This window comes from Salminus brasiliensis, chromosome 4, assembly GCF_030463535.1.
Source record: "Salminus brasiliensis chromosome 4, fSalBra1.hap2, whole genome shotgun sequence".
NCBI lineage: Eukaryota > Metazoa > Chordata > Actinopteri > Characiformes > Bryconidae > Salminus > Salminus brasiliensis.
In genome coordinates, this window is record NC_132881.1 from 33,731,374 (window position 1) to 33,758,934 (window position 27,561).

The 27,561-nt window shown below is 40.1% G+C and overlaps 2 protein-coding genes across 2 annotated transcripts in view; both read right to left on the bottom strand.

The window, feature by feature from the left end:
• Positions 1–325: 325 nt before the first annotated feature.
• On the bottom strand, positions 326–8,323 carry slc17a5 (solute carrier family 17 member 5). Its single transcript, XM_072678137.1, has 11 exons — positions 8,191–8,323; positions 5,902–6,095; positions 5,536–5,769; positions 4,563–4,650; positions 4,391–4,477; positions 4,167–4,285; positions 3,737–3,898; positions 3,376–3,508; positions 2,604–2,751; positions 2,384–2,474; positions 326–1,588 (listed from the first exon to the last, which is right to left on the bottom strand). Exons 1-11 carry the CDS (start codon positions 8,273–8,275, stop codon positions 1,457–1,459), a joined length of 1,473 nt encoding a protein of 490 aa, XP_072534238.1. The 5' UTR covers positions 8,276–8,323; the 3' UTR covers positions 326–1,456.
• A 1,272-nt stretch (positions 8,324–9,595) lies between these two features.
• Positions 9,596–27,561, bottom strand: part of rin2a (Ras and Rab interactor 2a) — a 39,519-nt gene continuing 21,553 nt past the window's right edge. The window contains exons 5-12 of the mRNA XM_072678139.1: positions 27,416–27,524; positions 25,982–26,054; positions 24,319–24,410; positions 18,732–20,012; positions 14,095–14,403; positions 13,746–13,877; positions 13,422–13,585; positions 9,596–11,747 (exon numbers count right to left, since the gene is read on the bottom strand). Coding sequence (XP_072534240.1) covers positions 11,418–11,747; positions 13,422–13,585; positions 13,746–13,877; positions 14,095–14,403; positions 18,732–20,012; positions 24,319–24,410; positions 25,982–26,054; positions 27,416–27,524 — 2,490 coding nt within the window. The 3' untranslated portion in view covers positions 9,596–11,417. The remainder of the gene's footprint in view (positions 11,748–13,421; positions 13,586–13,745; positions 13,878–14,094; positions 14,404–18,731; positions 20,013–24,318; positions 24,411–25,981; positions 26,055–27,415; positions 27,525–27,561) is intronic.

The window sequence follows — 27,561 nt, forward strand, 5'->3', positions numbered from 1 at the left end:
CTCTGCTGTTTAGCCTTGCTTTCTTAAAAGAAGATGAACGTACTGCTAAAGCTTGGGTTTTTTTTTTATGCTACTGTAATTAAACTAGATAGCATGACGAAGGAGTGATCAGGCAGTGATCAGGCAGTGATCAGTCAGTGACGCCTCAACTATTATAACCCTCTTCTCTCATTTACATTATAAGCTTGTATAAACCTTGTATACAAACGACATAAAGAGAGTCTACTTGGATGTCTTTCTCCATCTCAGACTATAAAGGAATGCTATGATCGTTCCCCCCTGAAATATTAGCTCTAGGATAGAATAAAAGAGGCCACATCATACATGATCAATGAATGTCTTTTAATTCCTTTTAAAAATCACCATTTTCGTGGTAAACAGGAGGAACAGAGCAGGTGCAAGATTTTCAACTGCTGAGAATTTGACAGGTGGCTTACATATGGCTTAGGCCTTTCTTTTTTTTTACTGCACACTTATTCCTGAGTTTTTTTAATTACATACCTTTAACAGTAAACAAGTACACAAGTAATAAAACAAAAACACAAAATTATAAAACACAAACAAAGCCATGATTTCATGGCATCAAATTACAAAATGTAAACAATCAGAAAAAAAGAACAATGAAACATTGCAGAAAGCAAGATTTAATAATCGAATGAAGATTTCTACTGTAAAATCTAAACCATAAGAATAATGATAGGTTTACAATAGGTAAGGCACAAAAACAAGAAAAAACAAAACAAAGGCCCTTATTTCATCTCTTAATATTAAGCTCTTAATAAGAGCAACCAGAAGACAAAGTTTTCAATGTGACTCAAGATGATGGTTTAAAACCTGATTACTGTTTGCTACATTTCAAGTTCCATATCTTAATGGCTGTACGAAAAGTAGTAAAGGAATTAGTCCTTATTACTTTGCTTTCCATCAACCATTCAACCGGTTTTCAAGCAGCCATTACATCGTTCTAGTCGGGAATGTTTTATCTGTGCAAATAAATGACAGTCAGTGTATGACAAATGTCAGTGAATAAAAAGAACTGTAAAGTCTTGGAGAAATTATGGTGGAGAAACAACTTCTGCAGCTCTCCTGCATACACTATGCCTAAAAGCCATTTACCTCTGCAACACTAGTTACTCAACTTGCCTGAAGCACAGAGACTTCATGTCCTCAGAGGGGTAAATCAAGGATGAGCATCTGAATATACATATTCTCTCCAATACTTACATGCCCTCATTTACACTCACTTGAAACCATATATGTTTTATTAAGAAGGCCAAGCTTGTTAGCTTGTTAGTATTCTGGCTTAATAAATGACTCAAAAGTCAAAGTCAAGTCAAAAACATTAGAGAGGTTTACTGATATTCCATCATTTGTGCTGAAGTCGTCATACAGAATTTTCTTCATTAATCCACTGAAGTCGGAAATCTGTGTCCCTTTACCCCCTTAAAAGTCATTTTCATTGTATGTGCACTCTGTGGACTGCCCAGGGCTGTACAGTACCTTTTCCAAACACTGTGTAGAAGACTGCTCCAAACAGATTTATCCCAGCGGAGATGAAGAAAACGGTCTGCCACTCTGCAATGGTGTTCTAAAAACACAACAAAAAGAGAACACAACCTGAACAGACTCCAGTGGAAATGTCACAGACTAGACAGCATGAGACTAAATGTAATTATTGAGACTTAATTGACTGAGGAGACACAGGTTCCTGGCAGTTTAGGCCACAGTTTAGTGGAGTTCAGTACAGCTTTCACTGATCTTGGTTCTGTGAAAACATTCAGTTCATGCAAAGAAAACTGAAAGCTGGTAACATCATTACATCCAAACTGTGCAGATGTCCCGCTCTGATACAGGCATATTTTAATGGTTCGGGTATCGGCCGTTTTAAGCTTAATCCAGTTCTGATTGTTTGTTTTTATCACTGTGTTTCAGCAGCAAGCTCTCTGGCGTCCTCTAGGTGCTATTAATGGACACCGCTAACAGCTTGCAGCAGAGGGGCATTCTCAGACCCTAACAGAACATTTTACAGTGGACCATGAGAACATGATATCAGTGGCTCAAGTCCTTTTAACAGGGTTTGTGCTGTTGTTTTCCTCCAGACGATTGTCAACTTTGTGCTGTTTTGTGCCCATGCTGCCTAGCATTATGCTACTTACTGATCCAATCATGGAGTAAGAAAATGGTTTGGGACATCCCTAATAATAGTATACCTAAATACTTCAATATTGTACAACAAATCCATATAAACAGTAAGACTTATAAATTCTGGAGCTTTATTGAGCAGTTGCACAAAAATGTGTCTTCAGGGGATTACACATGGACAACTGTTCTTATGAGGCTGTAATTACAGTGGGCTAGGGGAAGGTAAGAAATAGAGACTTACAGATTTGGTCAATAATCTTGCAATCACAGGACCCACCATGCCTGGCACAGTCGCAAAGGAGTTTGTGATTCCTAGCAGAATTCCAGCATATCTGAGGAATGAATGTTGAGGTAGTGTTGAAAATATGACACACATCTTTAAACCAGTTAAAATAAAGCAGTTCAGTAGCAGAAACAATACTTAGTAATTGTAGTGAGTAATTTAGAAAAAATAGCCTTACGATGGAGCAATGTCTAGATGGTTGATGTTGAAGCCGGATGCTGAAAAGCCTCCCAGGGATGAGGAGACAGTGAGGAAAATAACAGCAAGGATGTAATTACACTTAGTGTATCCTGCTGCCACCAGAAATACAGCCGGACCCATCATGCCTAAAACAAACACACATCTTTGTGAACAAAATCTAATCTAGGACAAAGTACAAACTCCACATTTCTGCAAAGCAACATCAGAGCAGTTCTAAATCTGCACATTAAACTGCATCGTTGTACACTGTATGTCCAAAAGTTTATAGACACCCCTGCTGATGAATGCTTTCAGCTTCTTTTTCTTTAAAAGTTGCATCCATAGCTGACAAAGATGTGCAAATGCACACACATACACACACAGCTTGCCTAGTCCCTATGGAGAAGTATTGCCAATAGAATAGTATAAAGCCCCCAAGCATTGAGCTGTGGAGCAGTGAAATTGTGTTCTCTGGAATAATGGTGCTCCATCCAATACTTCTGGGACAAGTTTGGGAGTTGAGGTGTGATCATCCAACATCCTGACCTCACTAGCCCTCTTGTTACTGAAAGCAATCAAATCTCACAGCAATGCAAAGATTTGTCAAATCAAATCAAATCAAAGCAGGATAGACTCTTTTCTCTTACCCTTGATTTCAGAAGAAATAATGAAACAATGAAAGAGTGTAACTGTGTAATAACATAGTATACATAATGAAAACTATGAAAATTAAAATGACAGTTCTCTGTGGGGGCTATGAATTCACTCACCTATAATAGTAAAGGCCTTGCGTACAACCACGGTGCGAAAAAGGCAGGTCTCCCTCAGGTAGTCTGCCAGCTGGCCTCCTCCCATTGACAGTAACCAGCAACCCAAGTAGGGCAGAGCAGAGAGCATCCCATTCTAAAATACCACAGATGAACATGTTATGATGCACATCATTTAAGACTAAGATGTGTCCACAGTTTGCACAACTCGTTTTCTTACTGCATGGACACAACTAACTGAATGATCTGACAACTCTGCAAAAGTAAGTAAGTATGAATAGCCACCCACACTTAAATAAGCAACATTTTTCAAATGTAGATGTTCTAATTCTTCTCAGAAGCAACAAGGAGCTTCTGTACCAACCTGCTTAATGCTGAAGCCCAATACATCATTCATGTAGGTTGGCAAAAGAGTTAGCAAGGTATAAAATGTCCAGTTGTAGGAGAAATGTGCAACAACGATGGCCAATAATGGCACAGATGTGAGGATAGATGTCCATGGAATGCTGTCTGAAGTTGGAGAGAGCTATGGAAGAAGGACAAATGCATAATTGTGTGTAAATTGTAAATGAGTGTTTGCATTTACTTACAATATAATCACGTTATAGAGGTTTTTAGAGGAGTGTTTTCCAAAGACACTAAATGGTTTAGTGTGGTGTATGTGCTGACAAGGGGAACTGAACTGAGTCCCTTGTTTACTGCCTGGCAGACAGCAGTGTCACCCATCACACCGTACTGCAATAATGAAAATGTCTTAAACAATTTCGAATTTGACAGATAAAAGAAACAGCTACCTCATTTTTTAATGAAGCTATTATATAGGTCCTCTCGGTCTCTGATATTGTTCTGTGTGAGCTAGGATTGTTGCTGACCAGAAAAGCCCACAGGACAAACCAGACAAGTCCAACAGCTCCTGCAAAACAGAATCAAGCAGAGAGAAAATAAATACTAGATTCATGCATTATGATTTTTTAAACATATATGTTTAAGGGAAGGGAAAGATTTTATATAGCCATACCAAAAATGTAGAAAACATACGTCCAATCCAAGTAAAAACATATCTGACCAGATAATGGGAGGGCTACCACTGTGCCAAGCTGGGCCCCTAAAAGAGAATTAAGTTTAATTTACTTTTGTGTTAAAAGTAAAAAAAAAAAAAAATGAAGCTACAGTTGTAGGTCAGGTTCTACCTGCGTAAGAGATGGTGAGCAGTCGACTTCTCTCCAGAGGTGGCGCCCAAGATGCCCACATAGCATGCATAGCAGGAAACGTCACTCCCTGACAACCCACAAAATGGATTAATATTGACCTGTTTCTCTTTCTCTACTTTTATATACATATACACAATATATTATATACACAAGAGCCCAAAACGTGTTTTAGTCATTTGTGCTATAGTTAAAGCCCCTGGGAACCTTCCCAAGGCCTAATAAATGCTGTATTTCCCCACTGTTGCACTCCCCTTGATGGGAAATGGGCGGTCCTAAAAGTGGGTCAGGTTTACATACCCCTGACCAATCACAAGTCTGAGCAACCTGATGATCAAAAGCCAAAACTGAACCTGGCGAGCTAAAGTTGAGTCATGACTGGGGAAGCTGCCCCACGTGTTCAATTGAACCTTACGTCCGGCGTCTCTCTGTTTTACAGCAGAATTTAGCAATAGGCCATGTGGGGCAGCGTCTCCTCCAATCCAGGCTCGAGCTTGTATCTACATGTGGCCTGGTATCTCGGTTCAAAATCTCAGTAAACCCTAAATATCTATCTAAATATATATGCACAAACTATATATCTATATTTGTATCAAAATGTGCTCCCAGGGGCTTTACAATGTCAAATGAAATGTCAAACCAAGTTTAATGTATTAATTTTTCTTTTTTAAAATTAAAACATTTAAAATTTTTAAGTCTTGTTCCACAATTTTCTTTCATACTTCTTCAGGTTGAACTAAATCCAACATCAACATCAACTAAATAAGGATCATTATTATGAGGAAATAAAAACATCTGTTCAGTATTTATAATATGAATCATATCATGTTCATTACATATGTGGTGTATTTGATAAAATACAGATATTACATTACCTGAACATTGACTTCTGGAGTTCAATACATACACCATTAAATATCAATATATGAAATTTAAATATATGCAAAAAACTCACCTCCCCTATGCCTTCCAACACCCTGACTGCAATGAGGTAACCAGCACCCAGGTCTGCAGCCACAGGTGTAAGCAGAGTAAAGATCACAGTTCCCAGGATACCAACACCTAGCAGCCACTTGGCACCATACTTGCGTGCCAGGTAACCACCTGGTATCTGAGTGAAGATGTAGCCATAAAAGAAAGAGCCCAGGATCCAGCCCTGAGTCTCAGAGTCCCAGTCATATACGCTGGCCTGGAGAAGACAAACATGTCAACCATTTTTAAAGCACTTTAAAAGATACAGCTGAGATCCAGGAGTTAAAAAACCAGCCACTAAAAAAAAACACATGCTCTTGGTCCACAGTGTGGAGATTTATATTCTTACTGTGTGGTTGTGCTTGGGGCGTGCAGGACTGGTGTGCCTCGGGCAGACGGAGTCATTGGAACTACTGCTGCTGGTGTTACTGTTCAGCATGTCCACCATTGCCACACTGAGGTTGACCCTCAGCGCATACGCCACAAAGAAACCATAACAGGACAGTAAGGCCAGGCCGAAGCGTGAAGAGCAGAGCAGTGGAGCTGAAGGAACCAAGACATTTCAGAATGCATTAGATGACATACAAAACATACTGATGTACGGAGAGATACACCGTGCTGATGGAGAGGAAGAGTAAATACCTGTTGACATGGTGCGAGTGCCTTTGTGCCATGTACACTTACTACATGACTGTAGCAGGAACACAGACACGCCTTAGCTAACTGACTGCCAACTCATTCTTACAACATCTCTGCAGTGCGTCTTACACTTTGCAATGCAAAGTAATCATGTTTGTCTAGGCAAACAGCTCACAAACTGTACAAACAGATGTCCTGAAGTACCAATGAAAATTAAGAGATTAAAACTGAAAGATACAATCAGTTACTCTCACAAGAGACACTTTCGAGTGTACTTGTGCAGGAAGCAGGAACTAATGAAATTAAATGAATTCAATTTAAAAATGCAGATACAGAGATGTATTAAATCGAACATTTTATATAAAGTAAAGTAAAAAGCGGTGGTATATAAAATTAATCAAATTAACGGCATTTCATTTTTTTTAATTGAATTATTCCATTGTCTAGAACTAGGAGCTCAGCCATTTAATTCAACTCAGTTGTCAGTGTAGAGCTTTACAGAGGACCAGGCTCAAGCCCCTAGAGTTCAAACCTTAGGGAAACTCCCTCAACTAAGATAAACCAAAGACCTAAAACAGAAACCCATCCTCCAGCGTCGACAGTGCCACTCAGACGTTTAATTCAGTGGCATGCAAAAGTTAGTTCAAAAGCTGATTTCTAAAAAAAAAAAGGCATTATTTCAAGCAATATTGTTTTTTCTTATAAATTAAGAAAGGCTCCTGATTCACATATTCCCTTCTGTGTTTAACAAAATATCGTGGAAAAGGCCTATAGTGGTAAAAGGGGTTTTACTACACAGTGGCTACCTTACAGAAAGATAGGTCAGGTAGCACATCTGCTCTATTCATAGCTGTGTGCACTCTCTCTCTCTCTCTCTCTCTCTCTCTCTCTCTCTCTCTCTCTCTCTCACTGCTTTAGTCTGAATCATCAATGTAAAATGATACCTTTCCCAGACCTTGCACCAAGTCATCACTCCCTATGACAGCAACTGCATCTAAGCCTATTTGGTTGATACAACAACAGCCACATTATTATTATTATTATTATTATTATCATTAATAATAATAATAATAATAACAACAGTAATAGTAAAAATAATAATAATGGGAAATAAGTTTCTCAAGATTTCAATGACACTGGATTGGTTATTAAAAAAACCTTCAATGTTAATGCACAAGACAAACCTAAAACTTCTAATAATCAAATGTAACTGTCTGCTGGTCTGCATGTGTCTTTTGACCAGACCAGAGACAGCAGTATGGAGAATACACAGCACATAAGCTAATGATCACCATGATCCTACACCTGCTGAAGCTGCAGTGCAGCAGGGTGAGCGGGATCGCCTGAACACCGCATGACCAGATACACTGAGAGCAGCCAGCAGTCCGGCTTCCTGTCCCGTGACATCCAGCTCAGTGTAGCATCAGTGTGTTTACACGCCGATTAGAGGGCTGATCTACCCGTAAACGGCTGCTACACAAGCACCAGACGAACCCGACTGACATTACAGTGCTGGATCCCAACGCTAGCTAACATTACTGCCACTCGAGGGCAGATGACCACTTTTAACACTTTTAACACGCAGATCTACTTAACATCCCAGACTGATTTAACAGTTAGCTAACTAAGATCGTCTAGCTATGCAAATCGTTTTGATGAAGATGAGTGTTGCCCACCTTAATAAGAACGTTGCCCACCCTTTTGACAATTAAATCCGTGTGGCGTGAAGCACAGTAACATCTAGCTAGCTAGTTTAGTCACAAAGTGAATGGTGCACAATCGAGTAACCAAAGCTAGCCAGACAGCTCTTTTATAGTGAGAATAAAACTACACCAATGTGATCAATTAACTCAATGGAGCAGAAAAGGAAACACTGAGACTCAGACTCTGGCCTCGACAGCTGCCGTTATTGTGTCGGTGAGTGATAACGTTACCTAATCCACTGACTAACTACTAAAATCACTTCCTCAAACACACATTAAAGTTGCACAATATTCACCTCTTTTTACATCCTCGTCTTCTTTTCGGTGGAGCAGAGGCTGCTGGTAATCGTCAGTCTCTGAGTCTGATCCTGACTGCCTCATTGTGCTTCTGCAGCCCGTGTGAAGTGTTTACTCTCCACCGAGTCAAACATGGGCAGCTCTCCCACTGCCGCTCTCCCACTGCCGCTCTCCGCACATTCAAAATAAAAGTCATGAGAAGAAATGGCTTTTATGAGCTCGACTCGGGGTTGTGAGTTAGATCACAAAATATTAACATTAACAAAAATCTAACCTATTTTTTTATTCGATTTTTTTTCCAAAAAAACAAAAAACAAACCAAATTTAAAAATAATAATGTAACATTGCTCAGTAAAAAAAAAAAAAATATATATATGCCAACCCCCGTGGCCTTCCTTGTCTTATCTCTTCTGTGGCACACAAAGCCTTGGCATGTAGAACAATTATTTTACCCTTTACAAAGATTTCACCTTCATTTCCTTAAATGTTTTCTTTGTTTCTTTGCCCATCCCATTGACTTTTTCAGGTACTACAGTAACGTTACCAATAGATGGCGCTATATACCTCAAACACATCCTACAGCAAAACGCTAATAAAAATAGGACAAAGAAGTTCTGCAGAAGCCCAGTTTATACTCAGTAAAGACAGGGTCTACGGCTGTGTCCGAAACTGGAAGTGGCGTGCTGTCCACACTGTCTGTGTCCAGAAGCCTACTAGGGTATCGACAGACCGCTGCTAGATGTGAGGGTTTAGTAGTGTTGCCATCATCCTTTAGCATTTTTGACCAATAAAACAGAAAGACAGATCACAAAACTTTGATTCAGACATGACTGGATGTCTCCTGTCCGAATAGGCTGCATACTTTTCAGACAGAGCCTCCAAGTGCTTTATTGTGTAAAGGCAGGATTTGTGAGAATGGGCTGTTCTGTTCACTCTCATACACAAACACAATGGAAACAAAAAGAGGCTGACAAAAAGCCCTTACTGTCTGTGGTCGATCATATTCAGCCCATTGATGCCCTGATGTAGTGCTGGTTTCTTTACATTACATTACATTAAGTTAGGGATCAATGACATGAGAAGAGGTGCCCCCCCAAAAAAAAGACATCCCTGTCCCGGTCCTTCATCTTGAAGATCAATCTACAGAGCCTCTAAAGTATCATGGTAGAAAAATAAGTCTTCCCCCAAATAGCAGCCCTAAACTGAGGGAACAATTTACTTCATTCAGGAAACGGTTTATTAGACTGAGAGAATGAGTTACTAAATCCAGAGAATATTTTTTACACGTCCCAATTTCCCATATCAGGAATCCCTATTCCAATGAAAAGAGCAATCACTGAATCTGAATGTGTCAAACCAGAAATTCAGTGTGTGTAATAAATAACAACAGGAAAACACACGACAAACATTTATATTCTCAATTTATTGTGTGCAAAAGAGTATTGTTCATGAGTAAATGCCACATATGACCAACTGACTCTTAATGGAGTGCTAGTAGTGGAGGATTTGCAAACGAATACACTTTAATACAACTGAACTGAGGTTTTCTCTCTTTTTCCAGAAAATCTGTGAAAATCCCTGCACAGATCACATATAAATATATACTTAACGTACTTCAAATATCTTGTTAAAATTACATTTACATTACATATCTAGACCTCCAAAACAATGACGAAAAACCTTGAACAAAGACACTTTAACATCACTGCTAACGTGTTTCCAGACAGACATGGCAAGTACTTCTATCACTGCTACAAGGGTTAGACTATTTCACTGATCTGGTTTCGTGTGATATTTGACAGACAGTGTACTTATGACTCTTTAAACTAATCTGCACTCAGTGTCCTGAGTTTACACCAAAACATATAAACCCATAGCATTTTAGAAGAAAAATCACACACTTGGTAAATGGTAATATTTGTAGGTATGCATACAGTTTTGAAAAACAAAAAAGCCTCCATTTAGCCCATCATTCCCTGATCATATGTTACAGTGAAACATGGAAAACAAATTACTTGTGACGTTCTCCTAAAACCTAATGTGATTCCATTATTTTCCTTTTCTCCATCTCATCTTTTCATTGCGTCCCTTTCACACCACACTCTACACCATTGCACCTGCCTACTTGCCAAAAACCTTGTAACTCATTGCACACTTACAGAAACTTGCCATAGAAGACAACAAACTGAGATGTAGATCAGATATATTCACATACAAGCCTTCAGCTTGTCAGTAGTACAGTCATTTGTTTTATACACTTGGTCTCATGATTTGATCTTCATCCTGGAACGCATTATAAATAAACAGGGAGAGGAGCATCAACAATTTGTAGACTAATGATTGACTACCAGAGCTGGCTGATTTCGTTCATTATAAAAGGCATAGGATGAAATATCACTGGCAAGAATGCCTGGTTCTCAATTTGTTATTTTCTTACCAACAAATAAACACATGCAATATTATACTAATAACTTTAGATATAAAAAAAGAAAGCAGTTTACCAGCAACTGCTAAAAAACATGTTATGAAATACATTTTCACTACATATATAAAAAAAATATTGAACTATAGATTGGATATGAATATCCATTTATGTATGTCCATGGTAAAGGCACTGCTTGCCTTACTGAACATGCCCAGATGGTGAGGTAAGCAGCATCCTCAAACCATCCTCCTTTGAGTATGAGCAGGCCATTTAATACATGCACAGTATAGGTCTTGCTCTTAAAGGAAGAGCAGTCGTATGAAGAACTGCAGTATTTCTCAGCATAGTTTAAAGGCACTACTGAATACGAGAGGAAGCCTCCTGCAGTATAGAAAGTGCAATGCCCAGAAAGTCTTCCTAGACGAAAAGATACTGATAAGGCCTGGAACCACCATGAGCACCCTTATTCATCCTGCACCTGACCAGTAAACCTCTTTAAGACTTAACTACTTAACTATGCTACTCATTGTAGCATAAACAAACATGTTTACCCTCACATGTCATGTCGCGTGCCACTTCCCAAAAAAACGATTCAGAAATAGCCACAACAAATCAGAGGAGAAAATGCTGCATCTGTCAGACACGTCCTTCCTTCCCCCTTTTCTCCCAGCCCAGCGACATTTTCCGTTTCCTTTTGATGCAAACGTTTCAAAAACAACACAGTAGCTGTGCGTTGTTGTGGAAAGACATGCAGTATTTAAAAAGGAGAGGCAGTGGATAGCCGGCAGCTTCCGGAAGGCTTCAGGCACAGTTAGGCACAGAGTTGCCGTTGAGTTGATCTGTAGGGACAGTGAGGTTGAGGTTTTGGATGCGGCGATAGACAAAGTAAAAATGCTGCGTCTGGGGGCGACTGTGCAACTCTGCTTTGATCTTTTGTGGGTGTGTGTCCGGGGCCAGCTGCTGCGTGGTCTCCTCCGTCAGCAGGAACAAGGCATGGTTGTTCGGGTCAGAGACTTTAAACTTTTCAGCACATATCTGACACACCTCCTCTGTGGTTGCGTATGGCCGCACCTGCAGCGTTTTGGCAGTGCAGCCGCTGCCTGGTTCCTGCAGCGCAACTCTTAAGTAGTTCTACAAACAAACAATGAGAAAGAATTAGGTTAGGGCCTCATTTCCCATAAATCTCTCCGCTAGCATTTTAAGTGATTCTTTAAAACACTCAGTTTTTAACATAATACTTTATGAAAACGTAATTCAGCTTTTTGTGAACTTTTTGTGAGTGTTTTTTTAGGGCACCTATTCTTTTTAGAAAAACATTTTTCAGGACTTTTCCAGAACATTTACCATGACTTCCATACACGTCAATATGCTCACAAATTAGCATGGTTTTAGACACATGGTTACTGGATGTAATATTCAACACCTAGTATTGTGGTTATTTTTTTTTAGCAATTTCCAGGAGCAATTTCCATGACTGGACAAAAAAAACAAACAAAAAAAACGTTCTCTCCATACACTACATAATATAAGACCCAATTGTTCTGGATATGTGACAGCCTCCCACAGACTGAAGATGAAAAGCTGACCATGTCCATCAGGACCGCAGTTTAGAGTTTATAAGCAGCTCAGGCACACCGCATTCCCAGTGTACTGAGTGATGAATGACAAAACCTAACAACAGTGACGAGAAACAGCCAATGAGAGTCTGAGAGGAAACTCTTGGGGAACCATGCACGAACAAGAAGTCCCACAACAATCACAGCAGAGGACACACTGTGTTCCGTGTGGAAACAGGAAGTGAAAGGGCGAATAATGGAGCTCTGGCAGCAGCATGGACGCTTGTGTCTCCTTCTGAGGCACACAGGGAGGTTTTTAAAAAAAAAAAAAAAAAAAACTACAAATCTTTACTAATTTTCTCATTTTTAGACTTACTAGAGAAGACTGCTACAACAGTGATATACTTAGACTAGATTTTTTTTTTGGCAAAGTTAAGTAACAGGTGGTTGTTACATTTGATTCTAAGAGTCAACACAAATAACTGAATTTGAGGTTGAATACAATGTTAAATACTAATACTGTTTTGAGATTTCTACTTTGGCGTGTAATAAAGTCACACAATGTAGGTTGGTAATGTAAATAATGTGACATTCTGAACTTTTACGCTTGTGATTTTGACCTACATCTTTAAAATACAATACAAATACAACGTGTTTAATATGTTAATACCTAATTTAATTATCTGGCTACAAGCTTTGTTAAAATGCTATTGTCTTTGTGAAATAACCTGCTAACGTGAAAAAACAACATTTTATAGTATTGTGAAAGGATATGGTTTCCTATTACTGGAACGTGTGCAGTAGTTGCTCTTTCCTTTCGGTTTTGAGTGGTGGTTCTAAACCAGAAAAGTCAGATTGCACTGTTGCCAGTAAAGTCTAGCCTTTCTGTGGTAGTTCTTTTGTTTGACCATGACTCAAGAGTGGAAGATATGACAGGAGTGTATTTTTCATGTTTTTCCTGGGATGTTGCTTATGGTAAACAACGGAAACAGAAGCAGCTTCCATACACGTCCATATTTAAAGGAAATTGGCTAGTTCAAACAAGGGTGGAACTGTGGCACTAAATCTTTCACATTTACCTGTAACATACTTTCACACATCAGACTTAAAAAGCGCTGTTCAAATAGATAGAAAGTCTTAAATAGTGATTCTCAAATTTTAAAAGTAGAGGACCTTCCACTTGGTCTAACACACCTTGACCCATACTGAAGGAACATGAACATAACACATTGCACAGTGAGAAGCTCACCTGGAAGTCATCCACAGACGGTGTGGTGCGCTGAGCTGTGCGCCTTCGGTGCCACTGGTGGAGGGTGTTGCGGGTTTCTGAGCTCAGCACCCTTGCCGCCTGCTCCTCCTGAAAGTTCTTAATGAGAGACATGGCTCCATATGCACTAGTCAAGTAGTATCCACCTACACACAAAGAGGGGAGAAGAGCTGCTAGAGCATCACAGATGTAAAACTTCAACAAGCTGTTAAACAGCTGGCTAGGAAGAACTAGCTGTATGTTCTTCTATCTGATGTTGCATCTAGAATTAGGTGGAGTAGGTAGATGATATGGTAGGCCAGTTACCTTCTCCATGCAGTAGGGAAGGGTCTAGTAACTCCATCATGTACTGAATCTCTGTGTCCAGTTGAGGCATGTCACACTGAGCCAACACATAGGTCAGCATGGGTAAGAAGTCGTCCGCTCCATACATTCTCCCTAGAATTACATACACAGAGAGACACAGAGGTCAGAAGATGCAATAATGGTTAGATGTACCTGGGCTGAATGTACAATTCTAGGAATTAACTTTTATAAGGATTCATTACACTTGCCCATCTGATTTACGAAACCATCCACTGATGGGTTCTTCTAAGCCATTGCTCCAAAACTCCTTTATTTTATTACAAACAAATTTCAAGGCACCCTTTCATACCTGAATTGTCTTCCATGATGGTGTAAATGAGCTTGCACACACGCAGTAGGAGTGACACCTTCTTCTCAGGTGAGTACATCTTGCTCATGTTGTGGAACTTGTGTCGAATCTTTTCTATGGCCACAGGGTCCGGAGGCATGGCTCCGTCCACACCCATCTCTGCTGGCTGCCTCATTTTGGCCAGCGCCAGGTTCTCCTTTAGCTGCTGCCAGGCGCCACTGCTCACCTGGAAGTCGTGCAGAGCTGCCTCCACCACAGGCTTCAGAGGCTTTAGTATACATTTATGCATGGCCTTCTCCAGTACCTGATCTGAAGAAAAAGGGGGAAAGAATTGGTAAGATGATGGGACTGTGATCAGCAAAGCACTGTGTAGTTGCATAATCAAATCATTTAGACCCAATTCTATGCATATGCAGGGAGCAGAATTAGTCAGTGGAACGAACACATACCAAACATCATATGAATGTGATGCAAATGAATCAAATTAAACAGAACACCTTTTTTCAGTGTTAAATTGAGAGCCAAGAGCTGTATTTAGAAGAGTTACAGACAGAAATGACTGTGAGCCCACAGAGGTGATATTTCCATTTCCTCTTCAGAAAGGGGAATACCTGCTCTTAATATTTCCACAGTTCTATAGTTCTCCAAAACACCAAGTTGAAGAGTCTGTTCTCCATACACCAGCCTAGCAAGTATATACACCAGGTGTACATTCAAATGACTCCAATAAACTAATCTAAGCTTTACCTTGTGACAAGGATTGTGCAAACCTGGCTCAAAGCTCATGACTAAACTGCAACATCAAGTATAAAAAGGAGGGAGTACCCAAGTACTGGAAATAAAATCATATGGCCCTCGGAAAAGAACTTCATGTGTAACTTTGTCCACACAAGTGGTTAAAGAATGCTGACTGCAAAGCAAAATGTGCTCTTGTCAGCATAAGAATTGAAGGGAAGTGATGCCTTCTTCTTAAATTGCTTGTCATCAGACACATGAGCTCCATTTGCACACTGCTTTGCTTTCGGTCTCCCTTTCTTTGGCCCCTCTTCCTCAGACTCCTTCCCCGCTGAGTGCAAAACTTGCTGATGTAATTGGTGTGATGTGAGTGTCTTTCCAGAGTAAACCAAGAGCAGCTGGTAAATATGCAGTAAAATGAAAGCGATTAAGAAAGAAACTGCATTAACAACTGAAATGAAAGAAGAGTAATAATCACTGCCATTAACTAAAGCAGTAAATGGAAAAGTCTAATAATAAATAGGCACTAGATGCCATGCATAGAGATGGCGTACCATTGGCTACATTTCTTGGTAGTTTAAAGCTAAAACTGCTTCCACTGGTTCTTAATGAGAAACTCTATACGCACTATTCTAGTCATATCCATCTACAAATGAGGAAAGCTATTCGAGTATCACTGATTCAGAACTTCAACAAACTGTTAAACCATTGAATAAGCAAGGCTATTTTTATATTATACTTTACATAGAAATGGAAAGGGTCTATAACTAAAGACGACTACAACACCTTGGTTCCTTTCGCGTGTTTACTCAAAGGCAGACATGATGGATTACATGTATAAACATGATAGAACTTTCCGATCATTAATCGTTTCTCTTTTTTTTCAGGTCTTCGCGTCCACAGGCAACCGGTATGTTTGGGTGGGGCAATATCAGTTAAATCTACTGCATGTTTTCCGAAGTAATTCCAGCAACAAGAGAGCATTGCCCAACCTGCTGATTGACGACAGCTTTCCAGAAAAAGACATGTTGGACTAGTTCTAGCGTAGTGCACAAAATCTGATTAATAGATTTTGTAATTTTTCCTAAGGATTTATAAGAAAAAGTGTCTGTATTCCACAGAAGTACCTGCAGGCAAATTATGAACGCATGTAATCTTCATGAAGATATGGTAGCATTTTTAAACCAGCTATGATCTACATTTCAAAAGACTTGGGCCTCTGATCAAAATGGTCAGTGCTGAACAACTTTAACATTTGACATCAGATATTTACAAGATTGGCCTTAACATAATAAGAGGAACAGCGTTGAGTTATTGTAACTCGGAGAGCTCAGAACGTGTTTGTGATTCTCTATGTTTGTGCTCCGCCTGTCCTCAGGCTAGCACTGTGAATGCGCTCTCTGTTGGCTTAACACACACAGATCAGCTACATAAAGCCAGGTTGGGGCTTTTTTCAAGCAATTTATGAAAACATACAAAATGTTGTATGTTTGTGAGACCCAAAGGTTAAACAAGTGACAAGCAGCAAGGGAGCTACTCTATACACATGGAACGAGGCTCATCTTCCTCATATTCCAGGCATTTCTTTAACAAGGTAAAGTTAACATCTGTGTGTTTACAAACATCTTTAGACACCTAAGGAACCACACAATTCATTTCCCTGAACACAACTGGGCTCAGTAAAAGAAATATGTTTACAAGCTTGTCTAAATCCTCCACAAAAAGCCATGTCTCTTTAACTACAGTGTCGGTGAGCAGATAAGTAAGTCCTTGTCGCAAAAGGACGAAGACTGATAGCCCAGAGACAAAGAGGAGCCATGGCTCACCAAAAAAGAAAACAGATCAGGAGGAGCCATCAAGGCCAGGCTCAGTCTGGAAGGCTGCCTTCAACTGCATGCAAACATCCCTTTCCCCACAACAACCACCCTTCCTCCCACTTCTCTACAGTACAGACCAGGAAAACAAGCCACAGGCTTATGCAGAAAAGAAGTGAATCCACTGATGCCTCCCACACAGCAAACACACTTCATGCCATCTTAGTGAGATACGGCCACAAATTGCGTCACTCTCCAACGCATAGACAAAGGAAAAAAAAAAACTCCCTACAGTGTATTTTCACTTCTCCAGTTCTCTGAGAAACACCTAAATCCTATAGAACTTATTTAGGTTTCCTCTACATCCAGTTTCCATTCCTAGTTCTACATTTTAGGAAAGTACTCATATTTTGAAAACTGTCAGGAAGACAAAGAAATCAGGTCCTTGAACCAATGATTGCTGAGGCATTTTGAGAACTGTCAGCAGCAAAAAGGGAGTTTGATAAGGAAGAATGTATGACAACCTCTTCCAACTTAAAAATAGCTCTCTGAAGGGAGACAGCCTTATCTAAAGTGTCAGCTGCTCTTTGTTTATATGTGATCCTCTTTAATCTATAGTGGAACTTAAAATTCTTATTTTCTCCTTTGGCCTCTCTGCCAACAATTATGCTTAGTCTAGATCTGCTGTGCGTGAAATATGTACCCTACACAAAAATTCATAAATACAAACAAAAACATTTTCTGCACACACAAACAGTCGAGTTTCGGCCAAGGGGGGAAAACACAGAGTGCAATGAGGTAAAACTGAAAACAAGTGCCTGTTTTTCCCCCTCTTGCTACATTCTCATCTTACGTCCACCCACTCGCTCACTCGCAGTTTGGCATCAACAAGCAAGAGGGGCTGCCTCGAAACCCCTGGTCGGGATTGGAGGAAAGCTCAAAGCTCAGGAGAAACTAGCCTACTTGGCTGGAAGCCAGCAGAGGAACATCTGGAGTGAAATCCATTCATCTGAGCTTAGAGGAGACAAATGAACAGTGTTTACATGCGGAAAGAAAGGAGCCTGGATTGGATTGAGTTCCTGAAGAACCAAAACAAGCTTAATCAAAAACAATCCTCGGATTGTAAAAGTTTTCCCAAAAGCTCTTAAGCTACCCACTCACCCAGCACAGGCATTCATGACTGGACTACAGTTTTGTTCAGAGCTTCTGTTTACACTCACACTGATACCGAATGGTACAGCAGGTCATACAAAAGAAAAGCAAATGGTTGTCTGCGTGCACATGTACGTACCTGCCTGCCTTTCAGCACTATGTCTGTATGTATATTCAGTCACACTAATAGAACACCGAAGCCAGCAAGCAAAGAATAACACACGTGATCCTAAAGGGACTCTGCTTTAGGAGCACACAAACTGACTGAAAGTTGAGTAATCGGACACCAGTTAGTAGAGACATTCCAAACTAATGAATACTCCCCAGCTGCTGCATTTGGTTATCTGATGTGCTAGTACTATGTGTTGGTAGTCACAGTATAAATACAATAGTTTCTTTTTTTTGTTGCTTTTACTACATTGTGATAAGCTCCTGCGCTACTATGTCAAGAGGAAGCTGCCACTCCTTAAACAAAACCAGAGCAGCATTTATTCTACTAATACATGTATCTAATTATATGCCTAACCAAAGATTAGATCAACTGCTTAGACAGACATTTTCTTTTCAATTATAAGTATATTTATCACGATTTGCATCAGATACAGGAAGTAGGAGAAGCCAACTTAAGATAATAACCATGAACCATGAACCAACTGAACACTTAATTTACTCCAATTGTAGTGCTTATTACAACTGGCATTTAATATGTCAAGTAGTGAGAGAGTAGAGAGTCAGAATAGATTTGATAAATCTTTTCAGGGGTGCAAAGTCTATTATTTAAAAATCTGCACTGAATAATGCAAAAAACAAGATTGTGTAGACAAATTTCTGAAAAAGCTTCAGACAAGGAGCATTTAAAGTTGAATTCATTGGGCATTAATAAGTGCAGATTTTTATCTTTACAGGGTAAGCATTTTGCGAGGAGACTTCTCTTACCAATCTGGTCTTCAGGGATGAGGGACTCGATTGGCGGGTCAAGCTCAGAGCTCTGCAGCAAGTAGGACTTCATCTGAGTCATGAACTGCCTAAGAGTCTGCAGCAAGTCCAGTCCTGAGGTGTGGCAGCCACGGTTCTCCTGCAAGAAGCTCACATAGTCCTGCACCAGGCAGCCGAAGTAAGTGCCTTTGTCCCGTGACTGTTCCGAGATTCTCCGGATGGCCCTCTTCTCAGGGGTCATGAGAGAGTTGAAGACACCACTGACCTTACGGAAGTGGCCCTTCAGTGCCCGCTGCAGCACGAAGGCACCAGCACTATGCCGCTTCTTGGATTTATAAGGCGGTTCCATACTGATCTCATGGTCACTCTCCACGCTTACGCCGAAGTCTTCCTCTTCCTCCTCTTCCTCTTCCTCCGGGCTGCTGTAACCCACAGCCCGGCTGGTCCTAGAGGGGCTTGTGCCAGCTGCTGGTAGTGAGAAGGTGTGAGTAAAGTCCAGAGAATCGGAGGACGTAGAGGAGATGCTTATGTCACTGAGGCGCTCCCGTCCGGCGGGACTGCCACTGCCCTCCACCAGTGCTGTGTTTCTTAGGGACAACTTTGCAAGACTGAGTGACACAGCCTCCTCAATTGTCTGGTCCTCCAGTGCCAAGTGGCAGCGATGGCCCTCTGCGTCAGGAAGGTTGGGGGGTCTTTTATTACGGGATGAGGGTGTCGGAATAGGCGAGCTGATCTTTTTGGGGGGTGAAGATGAGGGTGAGAAGGAGCCGAAGGTGGAGCCCAGACGTCCCAGCAAGCCGCACTTCTCCTGGGGTGTTTTGATCCAGCTCACGGCTGTGCTGGGCATGCTGTTCTGCTTGCGAGGGAGAGCTGGCCGGCGTGGGATGGTCCTGGGCGGCGGAGGACGTGGCGGCGGGGAACGGGATGTGCTAGCAGCACGGCAAAGGACACTGGCACCGTTTTGAGGGCTAGTACTGCTTGTGTCAGGCGGAAAGGAGCTGGGGCTTTGTGGAAGGGGGCTCTCGTCATCGGCGGCAGATGATGTTTGAGCTGTGTCAGAACGGTGTGTCTTTAGGAAGAGAGGATTAATGAAGCACAACGCCCCGTTAGACTGGCTGCACTCCAGCTGGGACGGGCTGCGAGTACGCAGGATGGGTGGTACCTCGTCTTTAGGGGATGTCTTCGGTGTCTCCTGCTTCAGTCTCTGCTCTGTATTGTCTGGAGACAATTCAGCAGACAAAGAGCTCTTCTTCTTATGGCACAAGTCTGAGTTCCAGAACCCTGTAGACCATAGAAAAAGTTTAGCAATTTAAGGTACGTTAGGGCGCCAAAAAAAAACAAAAAAACAAAAAAAAAAACAACCCACATAAACACAGAAACACAAATGCATTTAATTATCTGTTAAAACATTTTTGTTTTATCATATCATACGTTTGTCTTATGAAAGCTTTAAGAACACTGAAGACAAAAAAACAGTAATAATGAGTCACATAATGCAACAGATGAACACATGAAGGCTGCAATTGCCCAACAGAAAACCTCTGAAAATCTCAAAGCAATACAGCAATCACAGCTGGGTCAAAGGATAAATCAACCCCAAAGGCAGTAATTATCAAGTCCAAAAACTCACCAGAGTTTAAAGTTATAGCCCACACTCTTCTTGAAAATCCTCTTGCCTGTATTTGTTTCCAAAAGCCAAACTAAGAACACCTCAGATGTGTGTGGCTGAAACTTCCAATACTGCAACTGAGTCGAGTGGTGACAGTGACACACATTCACAAACACGCCCACACCCACTGAATGGCGTGAGTCGAGTATGCTAATAAGTGGGTGGGAGGAGCACAGGCACTGTAGCTTTCTGTTTCCTCATTTTCTCTCTCAAATATTCATTCTGAAGGCCGCCCCTTCAAATACTTTCCACTCACTTTACTTTCTTCTGTTTTCCTTTACTGGGTTGAACTACCACGGAGGCCAGATTTTGTCACCAGCAAAACCAACAGCTAAGAAATATTTTGAAAAGATACTGTTTACAGAGAGCAAGGATCATGACCTTCTTTGCTATTTTTGATCATCTGGTTTTCCAGTCACTGCAATGAAGCAATGAGTAAGACAGGCTGGGTCACACCAGTTCCTGAGAAGTTAAATATCTGAGAAAGAAGTGTGGGTGTTTTATACACCTGAACTCACAATCAAACTGTTTCATTCACTTTCACACAATGTTGAGGTAATAATACCCCTCAGATGACCCTCACACACCATATCTGTTTTTCCAACCCTCTTTCTCCCACCCACAGCCATATTCTCACTCTCTTTTCTCAGCTTTTTCTTTTTGTGTCCTTAGTTCACCCTGGTTTGTCCCAATCAGAGCAGTCAGCCAACTGAAATATGACCACCAGGGTCCCACGTCTGAAATTCATTGTATCCTCTAGGTGGGGCTGATTTGGGAAGTTATCCTGGTGTGGAATTTCCATGCCCTGCCCTGCTGGGAGCCGTGCTCTGTTGGCTTGAATTCCACAGGCCTTCATTACACGACAGATGTGAACAATGTATCACTGGAGACCTTTCTGAAAATCCTCCTAAAAAGTGCTGAGACCTTGCTTTGGTATGACGTGTGGCTGTCTGTTATGGAGTGGGAGGTTAGAATTGGGATGGAATTATTCTTCACCCATTTTTTATGTTAAGCAAATAAATTCCTTTGCAGGACAAAGGGATACTTCATTTATTATAAGCATAAATAAAGGGGTGGGGGCAGAATTATTCTAAATTCATTAATTTATAGAGGAAAAAAAATCCTTGCAGTCCAAACTGAATAACTACATTTATTACTAGAATAAAAGATGCAAGCAGAATTATTATACTTTCATTAATGGAAAAATAGCAGAACTCTTCTGCAGTCCACCCTAAAGTATAACATTTATTACTAGAAGAAATACAGTTATTACATATTACATTTTACATTTATTATTTTAACTAAAGCTCTTTCCAGACCTTCACACAAGTAAAATAACAGGTGCTAAAGAGCTGAATAACAAACCCCAGTTCATTGTCATTAGTCAGATGACACATCATAAACCACATACACACGTCAAATCAAGTGTTATGTTACACTCTAGACTGTTACATTACGCATTAGTCTCATTCTAACAGGAGATACACTGACTGTATCCCACCTGATAGCCCAGAGCCATAGGTAACAAATATTAACTGACATCAGCATATGCCGCCCATATGAGCGGCGCATTTCATTCTACACGTCAGCAGACGTGAGCAGCTGGGACAGTGACGTGTGTTCAGCTGCACACACACAGCAGCACTGTCTCAGCTCACAGTCTCCATATGGCTCTGCCTTCAGAACAAACGACCTGGCTAATACACTTGGATGAGTTTTGGAACCACAATGCAGGAAGGAAGTTGTTCATTTAAGATAATTAGCGTGTTCATCAGCTTGTACATACAGTAAACATATCAAAACACTTTAGAAGTCAGCCTGCATCGTATAAGATATAACTGTAGAAGCATCATATATTCTTATATTGTGAATTTCCCCACTGTGGGACTAATAAAGGATTATCTAATCTTTTTGAAGGTAGGGCTGCAACAACGAATCAATAAAATCTATAGTAATCGATTATTAAAAGTGTTGGCAATGAATGTCATTATCATTATTGTCATTATTGCACGATTTATGTATTACTGGCCTTGTCAAATACACTTACGTCACCTGCGGCGCTACGTCTACGCTGGAAAAAATAAAAAACAAAGCAAGTTGAACAGAGCGAGCCGGAGCGGAGGCGTAATCTTCAAAATTAGTTTAACATCAAAAAGTAAATACATTCCAAAAAAAAAATGAAACGTGACCGATGCAAAGAGGAAGGTTAGGCTTAAATCCTTAAAGGTGTGAGAGAACAGTCACTACAATATCCCGAGTTTGTTCCGTTTTGAAGTTAAGAAATGTAACGGCGCACTCACACTATGCGAACCTGCACAGCACGGCTCATGCTGTTTTTTGCCTTTTAACTGGACAATGACATTGATAGAGTGTGTGTCTCTGTGTGTGTGTGTGTTACCTTTTTGTTATCAGTTTAATTCGCTAAAGTGTTTAAACCTGCTTTATAAAAACATGTAACTGGTACACAATGGTGGTAATTAATAATTTTTAAATTAAAATGTTTTACGTAGGAGTGAAGACACAACATACAAACTAAAGGCAATTCATCCTGTCTCACTCCTTACTCCAATACAGTGCAGTGTTTGCATCAGCAATGCATGTATTTTTCTTTATTATTTCATTTTTCTTTTCATTTATGAATAAATTTGATTTAATTTAATAATTTAATCTATTATTTTTGAATTTTTGTCCACACTTATTTGCTCTGATATTCAATGTTCTATTTTTACATAAAGACATGGAAATGTGTTTTTTTATCCGATTCATTGATTAATTGGGAGAGGAAAAAAAAAAATAATAATAAATAAAAAAAAAAAATATCGACACTCCAGCATTCTTCAATTCTATATTATTCGCATGAGAACAACAGAATCTCCATGAATATAATAATAATAATAATGATAATAATAATAATAATAATACAAACTGTGACTCAAAGTGATGTTAATAAGTGATGGTAATTTATTGGTAATCACTGATATTGAAATCTTGACCACTGACCAATAAAGATCCAACATTTTCTTTAAAAAGTACTAATTTTTAAGAAAGCTGCACTATACTGACAAAAGTATTGGGGCACCTGCTTATTTTATTAAGTCAGGATGTTGGATTATCGCCACCACACCTCATCCCAAACTCCCCAACTCATCCCAGAAGTACTTGATGAAGCACCACCATTCCAGAGAACACAGTTGCTCTGGTCCACAGCTTGATGCTGGGGGACTTTATACCCCTCTAGCCCACGTCTAGTGTTGGGCATGGGACAACAGATTCAGGTTTATCTGCTCCAGAGAGTCCTATTCTACTGCCAATATTTCTCTACAGGGACTAGACAAGCTGTGTGTGCATTTGCATATCTGTGACAGCAATGGGTACAACTTAAAGTAGCTGAATGCATTCATTAGAAGGGGTGTCCACAAACATTTGGACATATAGTCTATATTTAATTGAGGAACTTTAAAGTAGGCTTTCATACACAAATTACTTAAGCACTACTACCCCACAGGAAGAAACATACAGGTAAGAATATTACATCACTGTGTGCACACATGCTATTCCAGGCTAGATTTACAACAGGACTGTTGTAAATTGAATTGAATTGACTCACAGCAATTAAAAGCTTCACAAACACCAGCCTTCCTTAGTCAGACACAAGTAAATCATTCTGTTTAAGACATGAATTCTGGTTTAACTGTCAGTGACTCAGTCACAATCTCCACTGCCCCCAGGCCAAAGCACATTAAGACTATGCTCAATAACTCCTTGAGGCTTCTCCACGTAATGTGCAACTAAGTTCTGCTGTAGTCCATTTCACTTGTCACGCAATCATTTGAAGAAATACAATCTATGTGTAGGTCAATGCCACAGCACTGTAAACAACAAACAAGCAGCCAAAGAAAAGTTGCATAGGCTCCTTACCTATTCCTAACTTGGCAACCTCCTCTAGATCCGAAGGAGTCTTTGCAGCAGAGATTGCCTCGGGAAGCTTCAGCGTGAAAGGAAGAACGTCCCTACGGAGAAGAAGCACAAGTATAGTAAAGAGAACCAGCACTAAAACCTTCAGATCCCTTTAAAGGACTCAGAATCACAGAAATAAACATTCAGGAACAAAGAAAAAGAGTCAGTTGTTTAATGGTGTCTAGTGCTGCAGCTGCAAATCTCAGCATGTGGGTGAGGCAAGCAGACAGAGGGTTGTGTTTACCCACAGACTCCATTACGTGGCACTGACAAATACGCCGCTTTGGCAGAAGCAAAGAGACTGCAGTTCTGGCCTCAGCACAACATTACAAAAAGAGCCTTTGCAGTACACTAGACACACAATGAGGAAAGGAAATAGCACAGGATCACACAGGCCACTTCTTTTTTTTACAGTCATACATTAACCTCTCTCCTGCGTTTTACTTGCTTACTTGCTTTGTAGCTTTGTTTGACTGGAGCAAATCAGTGAATGGTTTCAAACTAACAACTGCTCTGTGCTTTCAGACATGAAAACATGTTAAAAAGTACACATATATAAATGACAAATGTATATGAATAACACTGGGCAAAGGAAAAGAATTGCTTAATAAAACAGAATAATATATTACAGCTGATATAGTGCACTTTGTGTGCTATGCATACACTCACTTAAAATGTCAAGAAATATTTTTGCTTAAATTGGAAATTTCTGAAGGAAGCACAGACTATCACCTGTTTGAGTATTGTCCCACACAGATGACAATTTAACCACATACACATGTCAAAAGAAGTTTTATATTACACTCTAGACTGTTACATTACGCATTAGTCTCATTCTAACAGGAGATACACCGACTGTCTATCCCACACAAATGATTTTCATGAATGTTTTTACACCAAACCACTTTAAGCTGCTTTAGGAGATGCAGTGCCATGCATGACAAAGCAGGAGACAATCTGATCCTTTATGTATTTGTGAAAAAATACAGGGGCAAATATTATCTAATCATAAAAGTTGTAGCATCACACTGGCAGAGTGTCATCTGGTCAGCTTGGTTCTTGGTGCTTGGCCTAGTTTAAAGACAGCAGTGACTGATCAAGTTCACGTTGCCTATTCAAGTCTGCAAATAGCGGACACATTGTCATCATCTAAATAACTGAGTTTTGTGTGCAACATCTCATCAATCATGCCATGGTAAAATTAACTTATTCTGTAAATGGATTACTTTTGTCTGGCTTAATCAATGAAAAGTGGTTGCTTTATGCAAGTGGCAACTTATGTTTATTATTAGAAAAAGCCTGAATTGATTTATCAATTTATGTGTTTTTACCAGTATTTAGTACACTAAAAAAAGTTTATAGCGCTGAACTAAGGAGGGCGTAGGGCGTCATTCCAGTCATAACCAGAGTCTGCTATAGTAAGAAGACCTGACTGAATGTCAGCACATAATGTCATCTTACTGCATTAATGTAGTTTCATTATTTGTTAGTTCCCCCCCCCCCCCAAAACATTTTATTAAAAAGAAAAACTGTACTCAGTCTTTTGGCATTCCAGCTTGGTCATCATGCATTAAACTCCATTTCCCTTTTGAGAAGATCTATTTTGTGAAAGAGATCCCCTTACCTGCTTATGCAGCAGAAGGCCACGAGACGAAAGAGGTCTGCAAAACTGATCCCCGAGCCCTCCAGGGAGAAGGCTGAAATACATACACACACAAACCAACAACAGCACTTTATACACTGTATGCAATAGTAACACAAACTAGAATCACTTTTACATTTCCTACACTGTGAACGTCCACGTACACAGAGTGCAGTGTATACATTCAGACTTCTTTTGCAGGGAGGTCCCTCCCACCCACTGTTAAAGGGATGTGACCCAAATAAAGAGGGAGGGAGAGGGAGAGAGAGAGAAGGCGAGGGAGAGGGAAAACTGTAAAACGGGTTAATGCAAAACAGATGCTTTTGGAAATGCCATTACTAACTTCATCCTTCTTTGCCTTTCTAATAGGAGATATAGCAACTAACAAACAACAGTCTAAAAATCTAATTTCACATTGGATGATATGCTTCCTGTCTAGCGATTGCTGAATGCACACACACACACACACACACACACACACACACACACACACACACACACACACACACACACACCTTTACAAAAAGTAATGTCCTCTCGGCTCCAACATCTGGTGTGGAAAACAGTCAGGAAGTGCAGGAAAGCATTCATGTCATATTCAAGGTTTCTTCCTCATCCGTTCTCACTCTTTTTCCATTATAGCTACTGCAGGGGTCTATAGCTAAATCTCTCTTCAGTTATGTGTACTGTTTATAGAACACAGAAAAACACACAACAATTGTGTGTTGCAATTGTAGCAACTTAGCTAGGGCTAGGTACATTACTTGCATTTATCTGAGAAATGAGTGTGAAGGGTTTCATGGCCACAAGAAAGTAAATAAATATAATCGCTGACCCATAGTTTTGTAGCTGATTTTATCATATCAATATATACATTCTGCATATCTGGGTATCTGGGTGCATGGAAGCTGACTTTTCAGTTTAGCAAAATCAACTGATTTTGATATGTCTCTTATTAACATAACCACTTGTCTATGATATATTTATTTATACAGTGGAAAAGTAAATTTTCTTGTAAAAATCTTTCCCAATTATCAGAATTTCCAACAAACACAGAACACCAAACCACACTAACTGGGTTTAGATAAAATTTTTATTTTGCTATTTGATATGTTAGCTTTTTTAATAGTCTGTCTATTTAATATGTTTGCCAAGAAAAAAAATGAAAGACTGAGAAAACAAATGCGTTTAGTATCACAGAAACCTAGCAGAGTCCGAGGACATTTAGCCATGCAGCCAAATTTAGCTCCCTCTCTGAGTCACTGCTCTTGTTACACTTGGGCAGAGATAGTGGATCAATATAGAATAAAAGTTCAGGAAACATGCTGGTACAACAGGACCAGAAAGTACCTGACAGAGGGAAGTGAAAAAAAGAAAAGAGATGTCTATAGTACACTGAAATTGGGTGGCACTTACTGTATTGGCTCTCTTTGACGGGAAAGTCCCTCACAGTCAGCGGGTCACTGTCCAGACGCAAGGAAATTACCTTCTTCTGGAGCTTAGATGACCTCCTCACCAGGAAGGTCTACATGATTCATAAAGGTAACAAAATCATGTTATTA

Bases quoted from the DNA above. Each gene is read 5' to 3' on its own strand.
- slc17a5 (XM_072678137.1), bottom strand. From the start codon at position 8,275: ATGAGGCAGTCAGGATCAGACTCAGAGACTGACGATTACCAGCAGCCT. The intron at 6,096-8,190 runs GTGAATATTGTG...TGGTTCCTTCAG, and splicing joins AGACGAGGATGTAAAAAGAG to CTCCACTGCTCTGCTCTTCA. The intron at 3,899-4,166 runs GTAGCTGTTTCT...CTTCTTCCATAG, and splicing joins TAGCTTCATTAAAAAATGAG to CTCTCTCCAACTTCAGACAG.